This window comes from Diorhabda sublineata, chromosome 6 (genome assembly GCF_026230105.1).
Source record: "Diorhabda sublineata isolate icDioSubl1.1 chromosome 6, icDioSubl1.1, whole genome shotgun sequence".
Classification (NCBI taxonomy): domain Eukaryota; kingdom Metazoa; phylum Arthropoda; class Insecta; order Coleoptera; family Chrysomelidae; genus Diorhabda; species Diorhabda sublineata.
The window spans coordinates 4561040-4576511 of NC_079479.1; the positions used below are offsets into that span (position 1 = coordinate 4561040).

At 34.4% G+C, this 15472-nt stretch overlaps 1 protein-coding gene across 5 annotated transcripts in view; it reads right to left on the bottom strand.

Annotated features, from left to right (window-relative positions):
- The window catches only part of LOC130445532 (cAMP-regulated phosphoprotein 21), a 52798-nt gene that overhangs the window by 13797 nt on the left and 23529 nt on the right, over positions 1 to 15472 (bottom strand). For all 5 annotated transcript variants that reach the window (XM_056781198.1, XM_056781195.1, XM_056781194.1 and 2 more), the window contains exons 2-7: positions 15158 to 15217; positions 9646 to 9761; positions 7231 to 7608; positions 6797 to 7076; positions 4172 to 4313; positions 2619 to 2864 (exon numbers count right to left, since the gene is read on the bottom strand). In XM_056781198.1, coding sequence (XP_056637176.1) covers positions 2619 to 2864; positions 4172 to 4313; positions 6797 to 7076; positions 7231 to 7608; positions 9646 to 9732 — 1133 coding nt within the window. In that variant the 5' untranslated portion in view covers positions 9733 to 9761; positions 15158 to 15217. The remainder of the gene's footprint in view (positions 1 to 2618; positions 2865 to 4171; positions 4314 to 6796; positions 7077 to 7230; positions 7609 to 9645; positions 9762 to 15157; positions 15218 to 15472) is intronic.

Below are 15472 nucleotides of genomic sequence, written 5' to 3' on the forward strand. Positions count from 1 at the left end.
ACAGTATTAGTTGTTATAAAAATTTCTTGCAAAACTTTCAGGCACAGAAAATTAGAGAAAAGTAACTGTCATATGGTAAATTCAGTTAATACAAACAAAATTTATCATTGTAATATAAAATATTGTGACAAATATGTACGAGGTGTGATGAAAACATAAATAAATGAATTTTTAATGCATCAACTATTTACGCTGCTGCTCTTTCAAATCTTCGTGCTTTGAGACAAGATAAGTTTGAGCTCTCTTTAATCAAATCGTGTCTGTTTTGAATTAGGTTTTTAAACAACGCCTTAATGTAGAAAAAAGTAACAAATAACTCATGAAATGTGAATGAACATGACCTTGAGAGAAACATCCGGAAATTTCAATGGAAAAGCAATCCCTTACTCCCTTTCAAGTCCTCAAAAGGGCCTCTAAATTTAATTTGAACATCAAGGTCACAATTATTGTTTTAGATTGGATTATGAAGAAAAAGTAAGATTAGTTTCCGTTCCAAGGAGTAGTGTAAAGTTTGCATTTTACAGTTTTATGTGAAACTATGTGCCGAGAAAGACATCTGAAAGATATACCAATTCATCATGCTGCAATATTTAGCACCATGCTACTTCTGACCCTTTCTAAAACAAAAAAGTGCTGAAAAGTCATTGTTCTAAAATTCTTGACATTGAGAGGATTAAGGCAGAGCAAATTTCAAAAAGAAGCCTTTGAGAAAGGGTGCCTGTAGTGGATTCAACCTTGGGATAATGATAATTGCAATACTTTGAAGATTAATTCAAATTAATCTCACCTTTCTATTTTTTTTTAAATAAAATAATGCATCGTATTTTTATATCAAACATGGTTATATCAAAAGAAAATAGTTTCGAATATTGAGAAAATAGATTGATAAAAATATGCAAGTAAAAGTGGAATATACAATAAAAATATGATAGAAGATTTATGGGGTTTGCTTCAGGTGAGTTTTGGTCGTCCTCACCATGAGCTCCACATAACTAACAAATTTATTTAAGTATTGAATATATTTTCAGCTATAGGAGAGAAAAAAAAGCAATATCAAAAACAGTATACAAAAAGAATAAATTGAACTAATGCAAAAATAGGAAACAATAACCTAAAAATTTTGTGTGGTCAGAAGCCAGTAACCAGAAAGGTTAAATATGAGATCAATTGAAAGCAAATGATTTTTTCGGACAGGAAAACAAACAAGATAAGATTGTATCATGAAAAAAATAAGTAAGCAGTCAAAAACATTAGAATAAAAAAGTGATAAAATAAATATTGCCATAAAATCTTGGAAATAATAAATCAAGTGAAATAGTACAATGAAGAAGGTCCAACTTGATAAAAAAATGAAGTAGACGTGGAAAAGTGATAAAAAAGAAATAGGAAGAAAAAAGTGATGATATTGCAAAAGAAATAGACATGAAAAGGAAAAGTGATAAAACAAATATTGCAATTAGATATTGGAAATAATAAATCAAAAAGTGAAATAGAAGAATTAAAAAGATCAAATTTGCTAAAAGAAGAAATAGACATGGAAAAGAAAAGTGATCAAACAAATATTGCAATTAAATCTAGGAAATAATAAATCAAAAAGTGAAATAGTAGAACAAATAAGATCAAATTTGATAAAAGAAGAAATAGACATGGAAAAGAAAAATGATAAAACAAATAATCCAATTAGATCTTGGAAATATTAAACCAAAAAGGGAAATAGTAGAACAAATAAGATCAAATTTGATAAAAGAAGAAATAGACATGGAAAAGAAAAGTGATAAAACAAATAATGCAATTAGATCTTGGAAATAATAAATCAAAAAGTGAAATAGTAGAACAAATAAGATCAAATTTGATAAAAAATAAGTAGACATGGAAGACAAAAGTGAAAAAACAAATATTGCAATTGGATCTTGGAAATAATAAATCAAAAAGTGAAATATAAGAATACAGAAGATCAAAATTGATAAAAGAAGAAAAGAAAAGTGATAGAGCAAATAATACAATTAGATCTAGGAAATAATAAATCAAAAAGTGAAATAGTAGAACAAATAAGATCAAATTTGATAAAAAAAGAAATAGACATGGAAAAGAAAAGTGATAAAACAAATAATGAAATTAGATCTTGGAAATAATAAATCAAAAAGTGAAATAGAAGAATACAGAAGATCAAATTTGATAAAAGAAGAAATAGATATGGAAAGAAAAGTGATAAAGCAAATAATGCAATTATATATTAGAAATAGACATGAAGGAAAAAAGTGATAAGATAAATATTGCAAATATATTTTTGGAATAATGGACCAACAAGTGAAAAAACATGAAATTTAATTTGTAAAATTGAACACTAAATAACAATTTTCTTTTAAGTACTAGATCTGGATTTTTTTATATGCTATTTAATATACAAGATACACACTGAATCGAATGCCATGAACTTGACAGAATTATTTGAATAAAATTAAATATTTATAATTATGTATTGAGCCACTAGTTAGGAACTAGTGCGGATTAGTATAACGTGTTACTTGCCTAGATCCTAGATCGATCGAATGTGTTGATAGGATTTTTAAAATCATGAAAATGGTACATATTTAATGTTTGTTAAATTGATTACTAACCTATAATCATCTATACTGTTTGAATCTCGTTTTAAAATCGATCGCCTTGGTTCTTCGCTAAAAATAATGTCATCTTTAACGTGTTCCTTAAATTCTATATCAGGTATCCTAGTATTCTTTGTTTTATTGACAATGACTGATTTTCCTGTTGGTTCTATATTGTGGTCCATACCGAAATAGGCAGCGCACCTATGAACAAGCATTCGCTGATACGATGACATGGGCGGAAATTTGTAATGGGTTTTACTAAAAAAAAAAACATAAATTTATAAATAAATATATAAATTATTCATTCAATAGATTTTCTTTGTAGTGTTTTTTGTTATAAAAACAAATCTATTAAATGTTTCTTGCAAATATAAAATATAAACAAACCGATGAAGTTGAGGAAGAAAAAATAGAATGAACAGAAACCGTTACAAAAAAGATTAAGTAGACATCTGTGAAAGAAGAAGAGTGCAGACAGACTTATAAACCTACGCAAAAACAACAAATCATACAGCGGAAGGCCAAAATGATGGATGAATAACCTAAAGTCAATAGAAACCAAAATGAACGAAAATGGTTGGTAGTTATCCGTTGAAGAAGATAACAAAAATGCAGACAGACTTACAAACGTATGCAAAAACAACAAATCATCCAGCTAAATGCCAAAATGATGGATGAATAATCTGTAATCAACAGAAACCGTTACAAAAAAGAATAAGTAGACATCCGTGAAAGAAGAAGAGTGCAGACAGACTTATAAACATACGCAAAAACAACAAATCATACAGCGGAAGGCCGAAACGTTTAATGAATAACCTAAAATCAACAGAAACCGAAATAAACGGTCTAGAAATGTTGTTAAATTGATTAAGTTATTCTTCTATCTCCAGTAATTTAGCCTTTTTCCATAAGATTTCACAGTTATCGGATTTCCTGGAGTATTTGAAAGTGTTCTAGACCAGGCATTCCCAAACTATTTTGTAAAGACGCCCCTTTTCCAAAATGAATTGAATATCAGAGCCCCTTGTAGATAAATCACTAGCTCTAGTTCAGTTGTACAGATGGAAAGTATTAAAATCAATAATTTGTGTTTATTGTATTGTATTGTAACTAAAAAAACTCAAAAGTGAATGCTGCTTAAAAGTTGAGAATAGAAAGTGTTTGAGTGTTGAAGGAGATTGGAAATATATAGTTCCAGTGGGGTGCAGCATGGTATATAAAATTGTATAGTTCGAATGGGGCGAAGATATTCAAATGGTCGCCAGAATAAAGTATGAATAGAACCTACCCAATAGGTTCGATTTTTAGGTACCCATGTGGTCGGTATTCCTACTACAGCCTATTCTGGTTATGTTCAAAGAAACAATGATATAGAATCGAATTGGATATAGAAACAACACATCACAAAGAAAAAGGGGGTTATAAAATGAAATTTAGAAAAAAATTGATTACCGTTGAATAGTTGATATCAAATAGTTAAAATGCTGGTGTGTGATTTATGTTATAATATATAGGAACAAGGTGTAATGAAGATCAAGAACTTGGTGAGAAATTATTCAACTTACCATTTATCTTTGGCAAGATTGACTAGTTCTTGTTCTATTCGAAGCATCAGTGCTCTATCTTTAGCATTCCTGTTGAGTGTTTCGGGAATGAACTGTTCTAAGTCTACGCCAGTCGTATCTGTATACAACTCAGAACTACTATCTGAAAATGAATAAATATATTAAGGAAAATATTCAATTGAAAAAAAAGCATTGAGGGCGTTATATATTCTTTTTATATTTGTCATACTAATATAATAAACAAAATATAGTACCTAAAGGATACGAAAGGATGGGAGTAATAAGGAGAAAGAGCTACCAAATTCATTAACTGAATCAGATACCAAAAAAACAAAAAGAAAATACATTTTCTTCATAAGAAACAATTTCAATAGCTACAGAGTTAGTTCTGAATGTAGTAGAACTGGTTTTTACTGAGCGTAGGAGCGAACGGGTGACATATTGAGAAAAAATCGGCAGCTCCCGATTGTTGAAGAGAACAGATCGCTCGTACTATGAACATTTTATCGCGAAAAATTATGGAGCGATTACTGGAGCAGCAATAGGCGATCAAATTTGGTGTGAAGATTGGTAAAACGCAAGGTATTCCGAGAAGGTAGAGAAAAAGTGGAAGACGACGATCGCTCTAGACTCCCTTCGATCAGTAAGACCAACAAAAATGTGTCGATAGTGAAACATTTATTGAACAATGATCGTAGGATTAATATCAGAATGATTTGAGTATCTCTAAAATCAAAATTTTTGATATAGTGATAGAAAACTTGGTTATGAGGACAGAATGAAAGAAGCCGGTACTGTGAGTGTTGTCGGAAGAGCAAAAGGCTAACTGGAAAGTGATCTAATAAGATCTACCTACCAGAATTTTTTTCTATTTCCGAGAATAAAATGGACGCTCAAGGGAAAAAATCACGTCTCGGAACACGGTTACTTTCTCATTTAACTAGTCCAGGTAATTCCAACCCAGCTTTGGACATTGGAGCTCAGAGATTTAATGGCTGCTTTGTTTTATCGGACAAAATGATAATTTCCTTTTTGCGATTGTTCCTTTTCAAGTTGAACTGGATTTCAATTGCATATATTTCTTCTTGAAAGACACTTGGTGTACTGCTCAAGCTTTTAGAGTGTTTGATTCTGAACCTGTACACTGTAGTACCATTTTTGTTTGCCGTGTACCATTTGATGTCTTGTTTAGATCCTTTACTTTAACACTTTCTTAAGGAGGTTTCAGTTTGTCTCGGGTGACCAAATATCTGAGCATTCCAAGTGAGGTTTTTTTCCACCACGCTTTCCAATGATATATGTGACGATGTGAAAGATTTAAAATAACTTTTAAGGGGGGAACCTGCTTTAGAGGCTTCAAAAAATCGATTTTTTGTATAAATGTTTTCCCAAACTACCCAAGAATGTGTCCCTATTATTGATCTATTGTACGTATTATAATCCAAAGGGTCTAACGGTCTTCTAGTATCGAAATACTTGTACCAGATATAATATGACATGTATCTATTGAAATATTTAACAATAAATTCTGTAAGTTTCGTTTCAATTGAATATGTCTTTCCTTCTCAAAAAAAATCCTCGAAAAAATAAATTTTTTGAAGCATCCAAAGCAGGTTACCCCCTTAATGGATCCGTTGGGCATGTTCTCATTACCCCGGTTGAAGAATGAGTCTCAGTGCACCCTATATGTTGATTGGTCACACTAGCGCCAAGTACATCCACAGAGAAATCTTTGGGAGTACAACCCCAATTCATTTTGGCAAAGTTTCTGCCACATCATCAAGGTTTTCGTGGTTTTACCTACTTACAAAGAGCTTTGTTGTTTTCGTTTTCTTTTGAAACCTAACCTTTCGTTTAAACACTTGGGTACATACGAGTGTCTTTTTTTTTCAACCTCCGATAGGCTATAAATAAGAGACAAGTTCATATAAAACAATAATTTTATTACCAAAAGATTGGTATACACGGTTACTTTTCGACATAATCACCGAAGAGATTGAGACATTTGTCATAATCTGTGGACAAGCTTTTCAATACCCTCTTCAAAGAACGGACCTTGAAACTTCTGGAAATTCCGTAGATAAAGTAGTAATGGTGAATCCGCGGTTTTCTTCAACCATTATGTCAACACGTTTAACCAGGTCATCTGAAACGACAGATTTGCGTCCTTGACCTCCTTCATCAAGCACATCATTTAAACTTTCGACACCATCACTCAAGCTTTCATCATACACACGATCCATTCTTCGATGGATTTCTGCAGCACTATGGCCTTCACCCTGTAAAAAACGAGTCACACTTTCCAATTTACACTAAACGGGAGTATCAATAATGGCAGACAGGTTTACGTGGCTGTAGCACAACGCCGACTGACGCCTGAAGATTAACAATGGCGGAGTGTGTAGTGCGAAAGCTACGCAGTCGTCTACAGCGCATGCCCGCTTTCTTCTGCCCTCGTAGAATGATACGGAAAGATGGAAATTATAATAATGTCGATGAAATTGTTTAAGACATTAAAATGGATAATTTTTGAATGGGAGATTCAAATATAAAGATACACACATAGAACTGAGCATTTTTTAAGACAAATCTCGCTTATTAGACTTCTGTCTATATATAACTTACCTCTAGACAAGCAAGGGGAGTTGAGTGAACTGTCGAAGCTGCCTAACGAAGAACTTTGTTGTCTTAGTTTCCCTTTGGAATTGACCCTAGCAACCATGAGAGTATTCGGACTCCCCGTCATGTTATTATTGACGTTCGTTAAGTTGTTATTAATTGTTCTTTCTTGGTTCTTCGTACATTTTAGGCAGTTCGGAGTTTGGCATTCGCACGAATTCTTTTTCTTAAAACTATGACTAGTTAGTTTTGATGAGTTTTTGTTCGTGAATTTTGGACTAGATGTCTGAAACAATAAATGCTTCCGTAATTAATATACACGGATTTGCTGGTGCAATGGTAAAATTGTACCTGCAAAATCTATTGAACAAAACTGAATTATGATCGTTAACGTGTTTTGACTGACCGTTGCTACTATTCAATAAAATGATGATACTCACCACATAACCACCAGTAACTCCTTCTTCGAAACAATCCGATTGCAGCCTTTCTATACGAGTGATATTTTCAACGGAAGCGCACAGGTTCGGGGAACTTCTTGAATTATTAGGAGAAGTGGGTACTAAGGTGGATGTAGGTGACAGGCACTGAGGAGATTTGCAAATAGAGGGTGAATTTGTAGAAGGACTCAAGACGACTAATGGAGAAGACGAAATTTCGGGTGATGGAATGAGGGTAATGCGCGGTGACAGAAGCGGCGTTTCTGATTGATGATATTGTTGTTGGTGGTGCTGAGGATTCGGACTAGGTTCTCTTGGCGGGGACGTTTCCTCGCGCATAGCATGGCTTCTGACTAGAACTTTTAACTTCGAATTATTCTGAAATTAATTGAATGAATTGAACAAACATGTTACATGGAAAAATTTCGGTCTCCAATAGAAACGAATATATATAATAAATTGTTTTCTAACTGTGGGTTTAAACGACATCCCCATACACAACAAGTTGTTCTTTGCACCCTTGGTGATATCTTTTGCAACCTCTCGGTTCCTCCGGTGTTATTTTCCTCGACAAGTTATAAGTATCTTATATGAAGTGGGAAAGTACGTGATAAGTTTGTACTGGCCCACCAAGTACTACTCGGTGGGATCATCTGTCTGGGAGATTTTGGGAGCATAAGAATGAAACCCGGTTTTAGAAACGTTGGGATGTCTTCTGGGTTATAGAAGGGGTGGGTAATTTATTTATTATTGTTACTAAAACGATATGAAAAAAAACTTCCTTTTCTTAATAAGTATAGGAATAACCAAATGTCATAAAAGGACATTTTTTGCTGGATTACGACGACGTCAATCGCGAAAGTAATTGTTATATGCATTTCTCTTTTATTCAAACCGTGATTATTTGAAATGCAAATGCGAAATTACCTTTAGTCATGCTTGTACAGTGAAAATCAATGACGAAGTTAAATTACATTCTTTTAAGCTCAAGGATTTTGTATTCGAGAACATTTTTTTGGAAACTCTATACTTATACAGAGTATTTTATTATGATATGTAATGTTATATACACTCGTAAACAAAAAAATGGACTCGGGCGACATCTAATAGTATTAGCTTCAAAATGTTTCTTGCTTTCACAATATGTTATTATCGGTACCCATCCTTTTTATGCTTGTTTACAATAGTGCTAATTAGGGGTAACTAACCCTTTTTAAAGGTTATCTACCTGACACACCACTATTAGTTAGCCATTAAACGTCAACCGATACACATCTTCCTTACCAACAACCAAGAATTCTACCTGAAAATGGACACAACAAGTATTAAAGCTGCTCTAGCGGTCTCTATTGCAACAAAGCCAAAGTCGGCGAGAAGTAGACAGTGTGCTGAACATAAGTCAATCTGCTGTTGATGAGAGATGACCGATTCATTGTAGCTGGTGTTCAAGACCGAAAAGAGCTAAGAGAAACATGAGGAGTAGCTCCAAGCGGCTAAATAGTCAGTAGAAGACTAAAGACAGCGAACTTTGAGCCAAAAAGGCCAGCTACTGGACCCAAATTTACCGCAGCCCGTATAAGATTTACCAAAGAACACGTTAATTGGATTGACGCAGAGTTTGTCTGCATGGTAGTGGTGGAAGAGATCGAGTCTACAGACGACCTGGAAAATATCCGCGCAGTGTTGCATGTAAGAAAACGTGACTTTTAGAAGAGGTTCCTGGATGGTTTGGGCGGGCATTTCAATGGAGGCAAAAAAACGAGTTGGTTTTTATTGAAACTAGCGGTGGAGCGGGGGGATTAACAGGGATAACGTCGTTTCCTACGACAGTTTTATCGGCGAAAACTGCATCCTAATGCAGGACAATGCCCGTCCACATACTGCAAATCCGTACGACAGATTTACAGCATGTCGAAATTGCCGCCAGCGCGTAGACCGGACTTAAATCCTATCGAGCATTTATGGGATAGACTCAATAACAACATAGACCACTCATTAAAAAGCTAACACTAATGGCTTTGAGATGCTAAATTAAGAAAAAAATTGTTTGCTTTTTGCTCTTAAGTGTAAATATTTCAATCTGACCGCGTTGTTGCCAGATTTTTCTTATACAGACATAAAATCCTCCTGACATGTCAAGTATAAGACAAATTAAATACAAATCTTTGTTCTGAAATTCATATACAGTATGTTTATTATTATCACGCTAAATCGGAGGATGTTGTAAGCCTTTCAATGAAACCACTTCTTCCAATCCAATGTCTCGAACTTTTGTGTTAAACAGTCAATACGTCAATAATTTATTTAAAACTGTCAAGTAGTGAAGTTATATCTTATGCTGAAGAGGTACAACAACGCTGAAATTAGTCTACAACATCAAGATATATCGTTGATATGTAGGTGTAAAAAACTTACTCTGCTAACTCTTGATGATGATGGCGTCGACGATGAATTGTCGGTCTCTTCGTTATCCATTGTCGTGGTTGAGCCCCTCTGTTGCATCGTGTTAACTCAAACCACCGAAAATGTATCTGAAATAAGAGAACCATTTTTCAGAAAATATCGATTACTAAATGTGTCTCTATCAAAGGAGATTCAACCAATCAATTTAAATAAATACCGAAACAACGTGAATTCGATCGACATCATCATCATAGTTCATAGTAAAATAGTGGACGGACAAGGGCCGTTAAGCATATAGACTTTTAATAGGTCTGTCGTGTTCCACTTGAAATTATCAAAGGCCGATGTACTATAGAACGGAACAGGCATTTTGGTATGAGCATTCTGACGAATTAGAATGTAATTCCTAACCAGCTGAAGAGAGAGAAACTGCATCAATGGAATCCAACAGCTGTTCTTTCATGAATACGGTTTCGGGTTGTCCTGCTCGACTCGCCGTTTGAAAGGGCATAGAATCAAAACAGGGTTTACCAAGACTTCCTGATTGGAAGCCCTGGGAGGATTGGAGGTAGGATGCTGAGCCGTTAAGCACTGAGCTGTCTCATCGGCCTACCGTCTCCTTTATTTTTCTCCAAGCCGCTGCGTTTGAGCAGGTTCTTGTTAAAAGCTTCGGGGGTAGTGGGTTCTGTGGGTCCTGTTTGCTTAAAGCTTTGGGGGGAAGAGGAGTATAATAGCAGAAATGTTGGGTGTGGGGTTACCAAATCAATGATTTTATTTAATCAATTGCCATTTTACAAGGTAGGATAAAATAACAAAAGAAAAATAATACCAGGGTAGTTATAAGAATAATTATTTCAATTTATATCCATCATGTGGATAGGTGGGAGAATGTAATGAGTAAAAGGAAAGAGGGGGATAAGTATGCTATCAATTGATTTACGTTTCAATTTTTTCTTGAATAGTTTTTCATTTTTATATCAAATGAGTTGTAATAAGCTCTGAGATGTGATTAAGTACAGCAGCGTCGACTTTTCGTTTTTTTCTTTTGGCCCTGGCAGTTAGATTTTGTTTTTGTCTAGTAGAATCCTTACCTTCTAGAAAATTCAATTGATATCTGTTAATTTCTTTAGAAGAGTTAGCTTTTTTTAGTTGTTATAATTGTAAAAACGTGTCATAATTAAAGATTTTCTTATGTTGTAATAACAGACCCGCTATATGAAACACATTTCCTGTGATTTTGGAATTTTATGTAAAAATAGAAACAAAACATAAAGTAATAAGTTTCCATTCAACATTAGCGACTTGATGATTGTTTTAAAATATTCAGACTAGCAGACTAAAACATGATTTCAAAACCGTAAATTATTTTTATTCCTTCAAAATACTATTTTAAAATTAATGCAGGGACTGAGTTGGCAGGATGTTTGATGGTTTGTTTGTATTATAAATAAGAAAATTTGCCAAACATTCATGTTAATATCGTTTCCACGAGCGACTGCCTGCTAATCATCGTCGAATAAAATTTGACAATATAATTAGCTTACAGCATCATAATTATGATTGAAGGTGATTGAAAAAGGATAGTACAGATAGTAGCATACGCAGATGATGTAACTATCATAACAAATGGACATGGGGAATTAACAAAGGCGATCAACAAATTAGAAGAAGAAAAAGAAGATATATGAAAATAAGGGGGAAACCAGAAGACAGAGCAAACCAACTGGAAACTAACAAATGAAATTTTGAAACAGTATCGACCTTTAACTATTTAGGAATAGCATCGGGACAAACAACCAAAGATAGGGTAAAGGAAAGGATACAAAAATGGTATCAAAACTACGGAAGAAACAAAAACATAACTAAACAAAACAAAATAAAACCCCTAATGGGACCAGTAATCACGTATGCGATGGAAACAACAGTAATCAACAAAAGGGAAGAAGGAGAACTTAAAAGAACCGAGAAGATAATGAGAGCTATAACAGGTCCAAAACTAACGCAGAAGAAAAAAAGGGGAGCAAATAAAAACGAAGAATTAGAGAGAGAGAGAGAGAGAGAAAGCTGGGGAAAGAAAATATAGTGAGATACATAAAAGCACAAAGACTCAATGGAGCTGGGCATACAATGAGAAGAAAACCAAATGAAATGACCAAAACGGAATGGACCCCATTGGAGCCGAGGAGAAGAGGCAGACCGACGAGAAACGAAATAGAGAAGATATCACACTGAATATAGAGAATTGGAGAGCGAAATTCCGGAACCAAAAGAAATGGAAAATAATAACAAGACAAAGGATAAACTATAATGAAAACAAAAATAGAAAACGAGGAGTAATCCACCTCAAAAAAGGATTTTAAAGCATTAAAAGCGATAGCCATAATCCAAAGGATTGAAGGGCTTTATGATGATGATTGGAAAAGATGGTTTCCGAACCAACGACACTGCAATAATGAGAAAGATGAAGCCAGATTGGAAGTACACTACAAGTCAAAAGGTTTTGTCCACCATAACAAATCAGAATACGATCGTTTTTGATATTTATATGTTAAAGAACATATTTAAAAATTTGATTCAACGATGTAAACCTCTAACTTTTATTATTTATGTACACAATTTTGGCAATCTCTGTAAGAATTTAGTCAGAAAATCGTCGCTTACTTGGTTCCATTCGTTATTTTTAGGACTTCCTGACTTCCCTATACAATTTGTCCCAAAACAAACTCCATCTGATTGAGGTCGGGCAATTGTGACGTTCAGTACATTCTTGCTTTAAAATATTCTTTGCACAGTTTTGGGAAATGTTTGGGATCATTGCCATGATGGAAGCTGCCGATCAGGCGCAAGCCAGAACGTAGTACATTTAATATTTTTGAATAGCATTCTTTCTTCTAAATCCCTTCAATTGTTACCAGGTCTCCAGTCGTCTTTCGTCAAAAAAATCCGCAAAAAATCGCCGAGCCTCTGTCGGGTTTTACAATCGGGATTCCATATGAATTTAACATCCGTTCTTTCTTTTACCTGCCCAGAAACACTGTTCTTAAGACTCAAAAACCTCAAACTTCGACTCATCTCTACATAAAACTCTCTCCCACTCTTCATGTGTCCAATTTTCATGTTCTTTAGCTCACTGTATCCTCTTAATTTTATTTTCAAATACTCAAATGCAGACTCATTGATCTGAGCTGCCATCTTTGGACTGTGAGTCGTCGATCACGTTTACTGATCAATACAATACGTTTCTCTTCGGTTTTGTTGCTTCGAGCTCGTGTTCTATCGCCACTGCACCTGGTGATTGCCTATTTTTTCACGTTTACGGCAACGGTACGATTACTTTTGCCTAGACAACAAAGATTATTTTTTATAAACGTCTTTTTTCAAAATCCCTTCAATTCTTATCAGGTCTGTCTTCCTTCAAAACATCACTAAACAATCAGCGAACCTACGCCGTGTTCTACAGTCGGGATTACACATACGTTCTTCTTTTGACCTGCGCACAAGTACTCTCCTCTTAGACCCAAAAACCTCGAACTTTGACTCATCACAATTTTTATGTTCTTTGGGTAACTAATACCTCTTAATTTTATTTTGACGTATTGAAAGAGGTTTTTTCATTGCCACCTTTCCAAAAATGCTAGCTTCTGTCAATCTCGTTTTCATTCTAAAAGTACTCAAACGCAGATCCCTAGATTCATCGATTTGAGTTGCCATCTCTGGCCTGTGGTTCGTCGATCACGTTTGATGATCAATACAATACGTTCATCTTCAACGGTTGTGGTTTCTCGACATCGTCTTGAACGTTTTTTATCGCCAGAGCTTCTGGTGGATGCATATTTTTTTACGTTGTAGTCCACGGTACGTCGAGGTATTTTTAATTAGACAGCAAGATTGCTTCTTTGTTTTACCCATTTTACAACTTAGAAGTCTGAATTTTCGACAACGAAGAATCCGTATACGAACTACACAAAAAGATGTCTTGGTCCAAAAAGTATAAATCACAGCACGTTCTTGTGTCTCCTAGATCTAACTGGGACTAAACTATAATCATAAACATCAAAGGAAGAATTCACAGGTAAAGAATAATCACACAAGTTATAACTTGTCGCACTCGCCGACAAAATATAAATAAACAAATAACAGGGACTATTATTTTTGGTCTGTAAGACACCATTTCGATCTTTATAATTTAATGAATGGATTAAGGGGTGGGCAAGAATATTTGATCGATAGTGTAGCTTGACCGTATACCTTCAGAAAATAGTTGCAGTTTCTACCACTATCGAAAAGGTAAACGCAATCACAAAATAATGAGAATTATCGATCAAAGTCCTATATTTGTTCATAAGAATCGTTTACAAGTGAAAAGGCAGTTCTCAAATATCAATGTGACATTTCAAATATGTTTATTAACTATTGATTCCATTATGTGTGTTAAACTTACAATTTGCAAGAAACTTTTCAACTGTTCCGTGTCATTTTCTGTTTTACTATCGTCTCCAAAAACAATAATGAAATTGTCTGGTACATAAACATTCCTACTTTTACAAACATTTTTTTCATATCATTGTCTTATCACAGAAATATTACGAAGATACTTGTAGAAAAACAAAATATAATCAACATTTTTGTCAATGCATTTTTCGTCGATATTTAGTTACTAACACCATTATTCATTTTTCTTATCCTTAAATCGCCTCTAACACTTATTTGATCATTCAAAGATACTGGTACGAGGACCGTTTACTTTTCAACCTCCGATCGCTCCGTGCAGACGCTACTCGGTCAGAAGATCACGGGCATTCACTGTAGGCGACTGCGAAGCTCTCGCACTACACACTCCGCCATTGTTGACATTCAAGCATCAGTCGGCGTTGTGCTACAGCCACGTAAACATGTCCGCCATCATTGATGCTCCCGCCAAGTGTGAATTGCGAAATGCGATTCGTTTTTTACAGGCTGAAGGCAATAGTGCTACAGAAATCCATCGGAGAATGAGTCGTCTTTATGGGGAAAACTTGATGAGTGATGGTGGTGTGCGTGAATGGTGTCGAAAGTTTGAATTATGTGCATGATGAAGGGGGCCAAGGACGCATATCTGTCGTTTCAGATGACCTGGTTCAACGAGTTGACAGAATGGTTAAAGAAAACCACAGATTCACCATTACTGATTTGTCTACGGAATTTCCAGAAGTTTCAAGGTCTGTTCATTGGCGGCAACGTTCTTTGAAGAGGGCGTTGAAAAGATTGACCACAGATTATGACAAATGTCTCAATCTCTTCGGAGATTATGTCGAAAAGTGTACCAATCTTTTGGTAATAAAATTATTGTTTTATATGAACTTGCCTTTTATTTATAGCCTATCGGAGGTTGAAAATAAAACGGCCCTCGTATATAAATCAATTTTAATAGTATTTATGATTGTTGAGTATGACGGTAAGGTGAAGATCTGAATAATCTTAGTTCATCAATCTTAGTTCGAAATTTAGGAGAAAAAAATATATATAAGTAAAATTGCATACTTACAAATATGTATTAATATTTTCCATGCATAAAAATTATTGCCACTTTGGTCTCGATGTTAATCTGGAAAAGAAATTGAAATTTAATCGAAATCGAGTGCAAAAATCATTGATTGAAAATTAAGTTAATTAGTGACTACAATAAGAAAGTGACTGAAATCAAAACAGATATCGTTTTTCTCAAATCTACACTAGCGATCAAAAGTTTTTTCCCACCCCAATAATGCATTAATTAAGTTTCAAAATACATTTTAAAACATGTCTCTTTCATATTTTCAAACCAAAAATAATTGTGTCCGTTATTTATTTACTTTATACA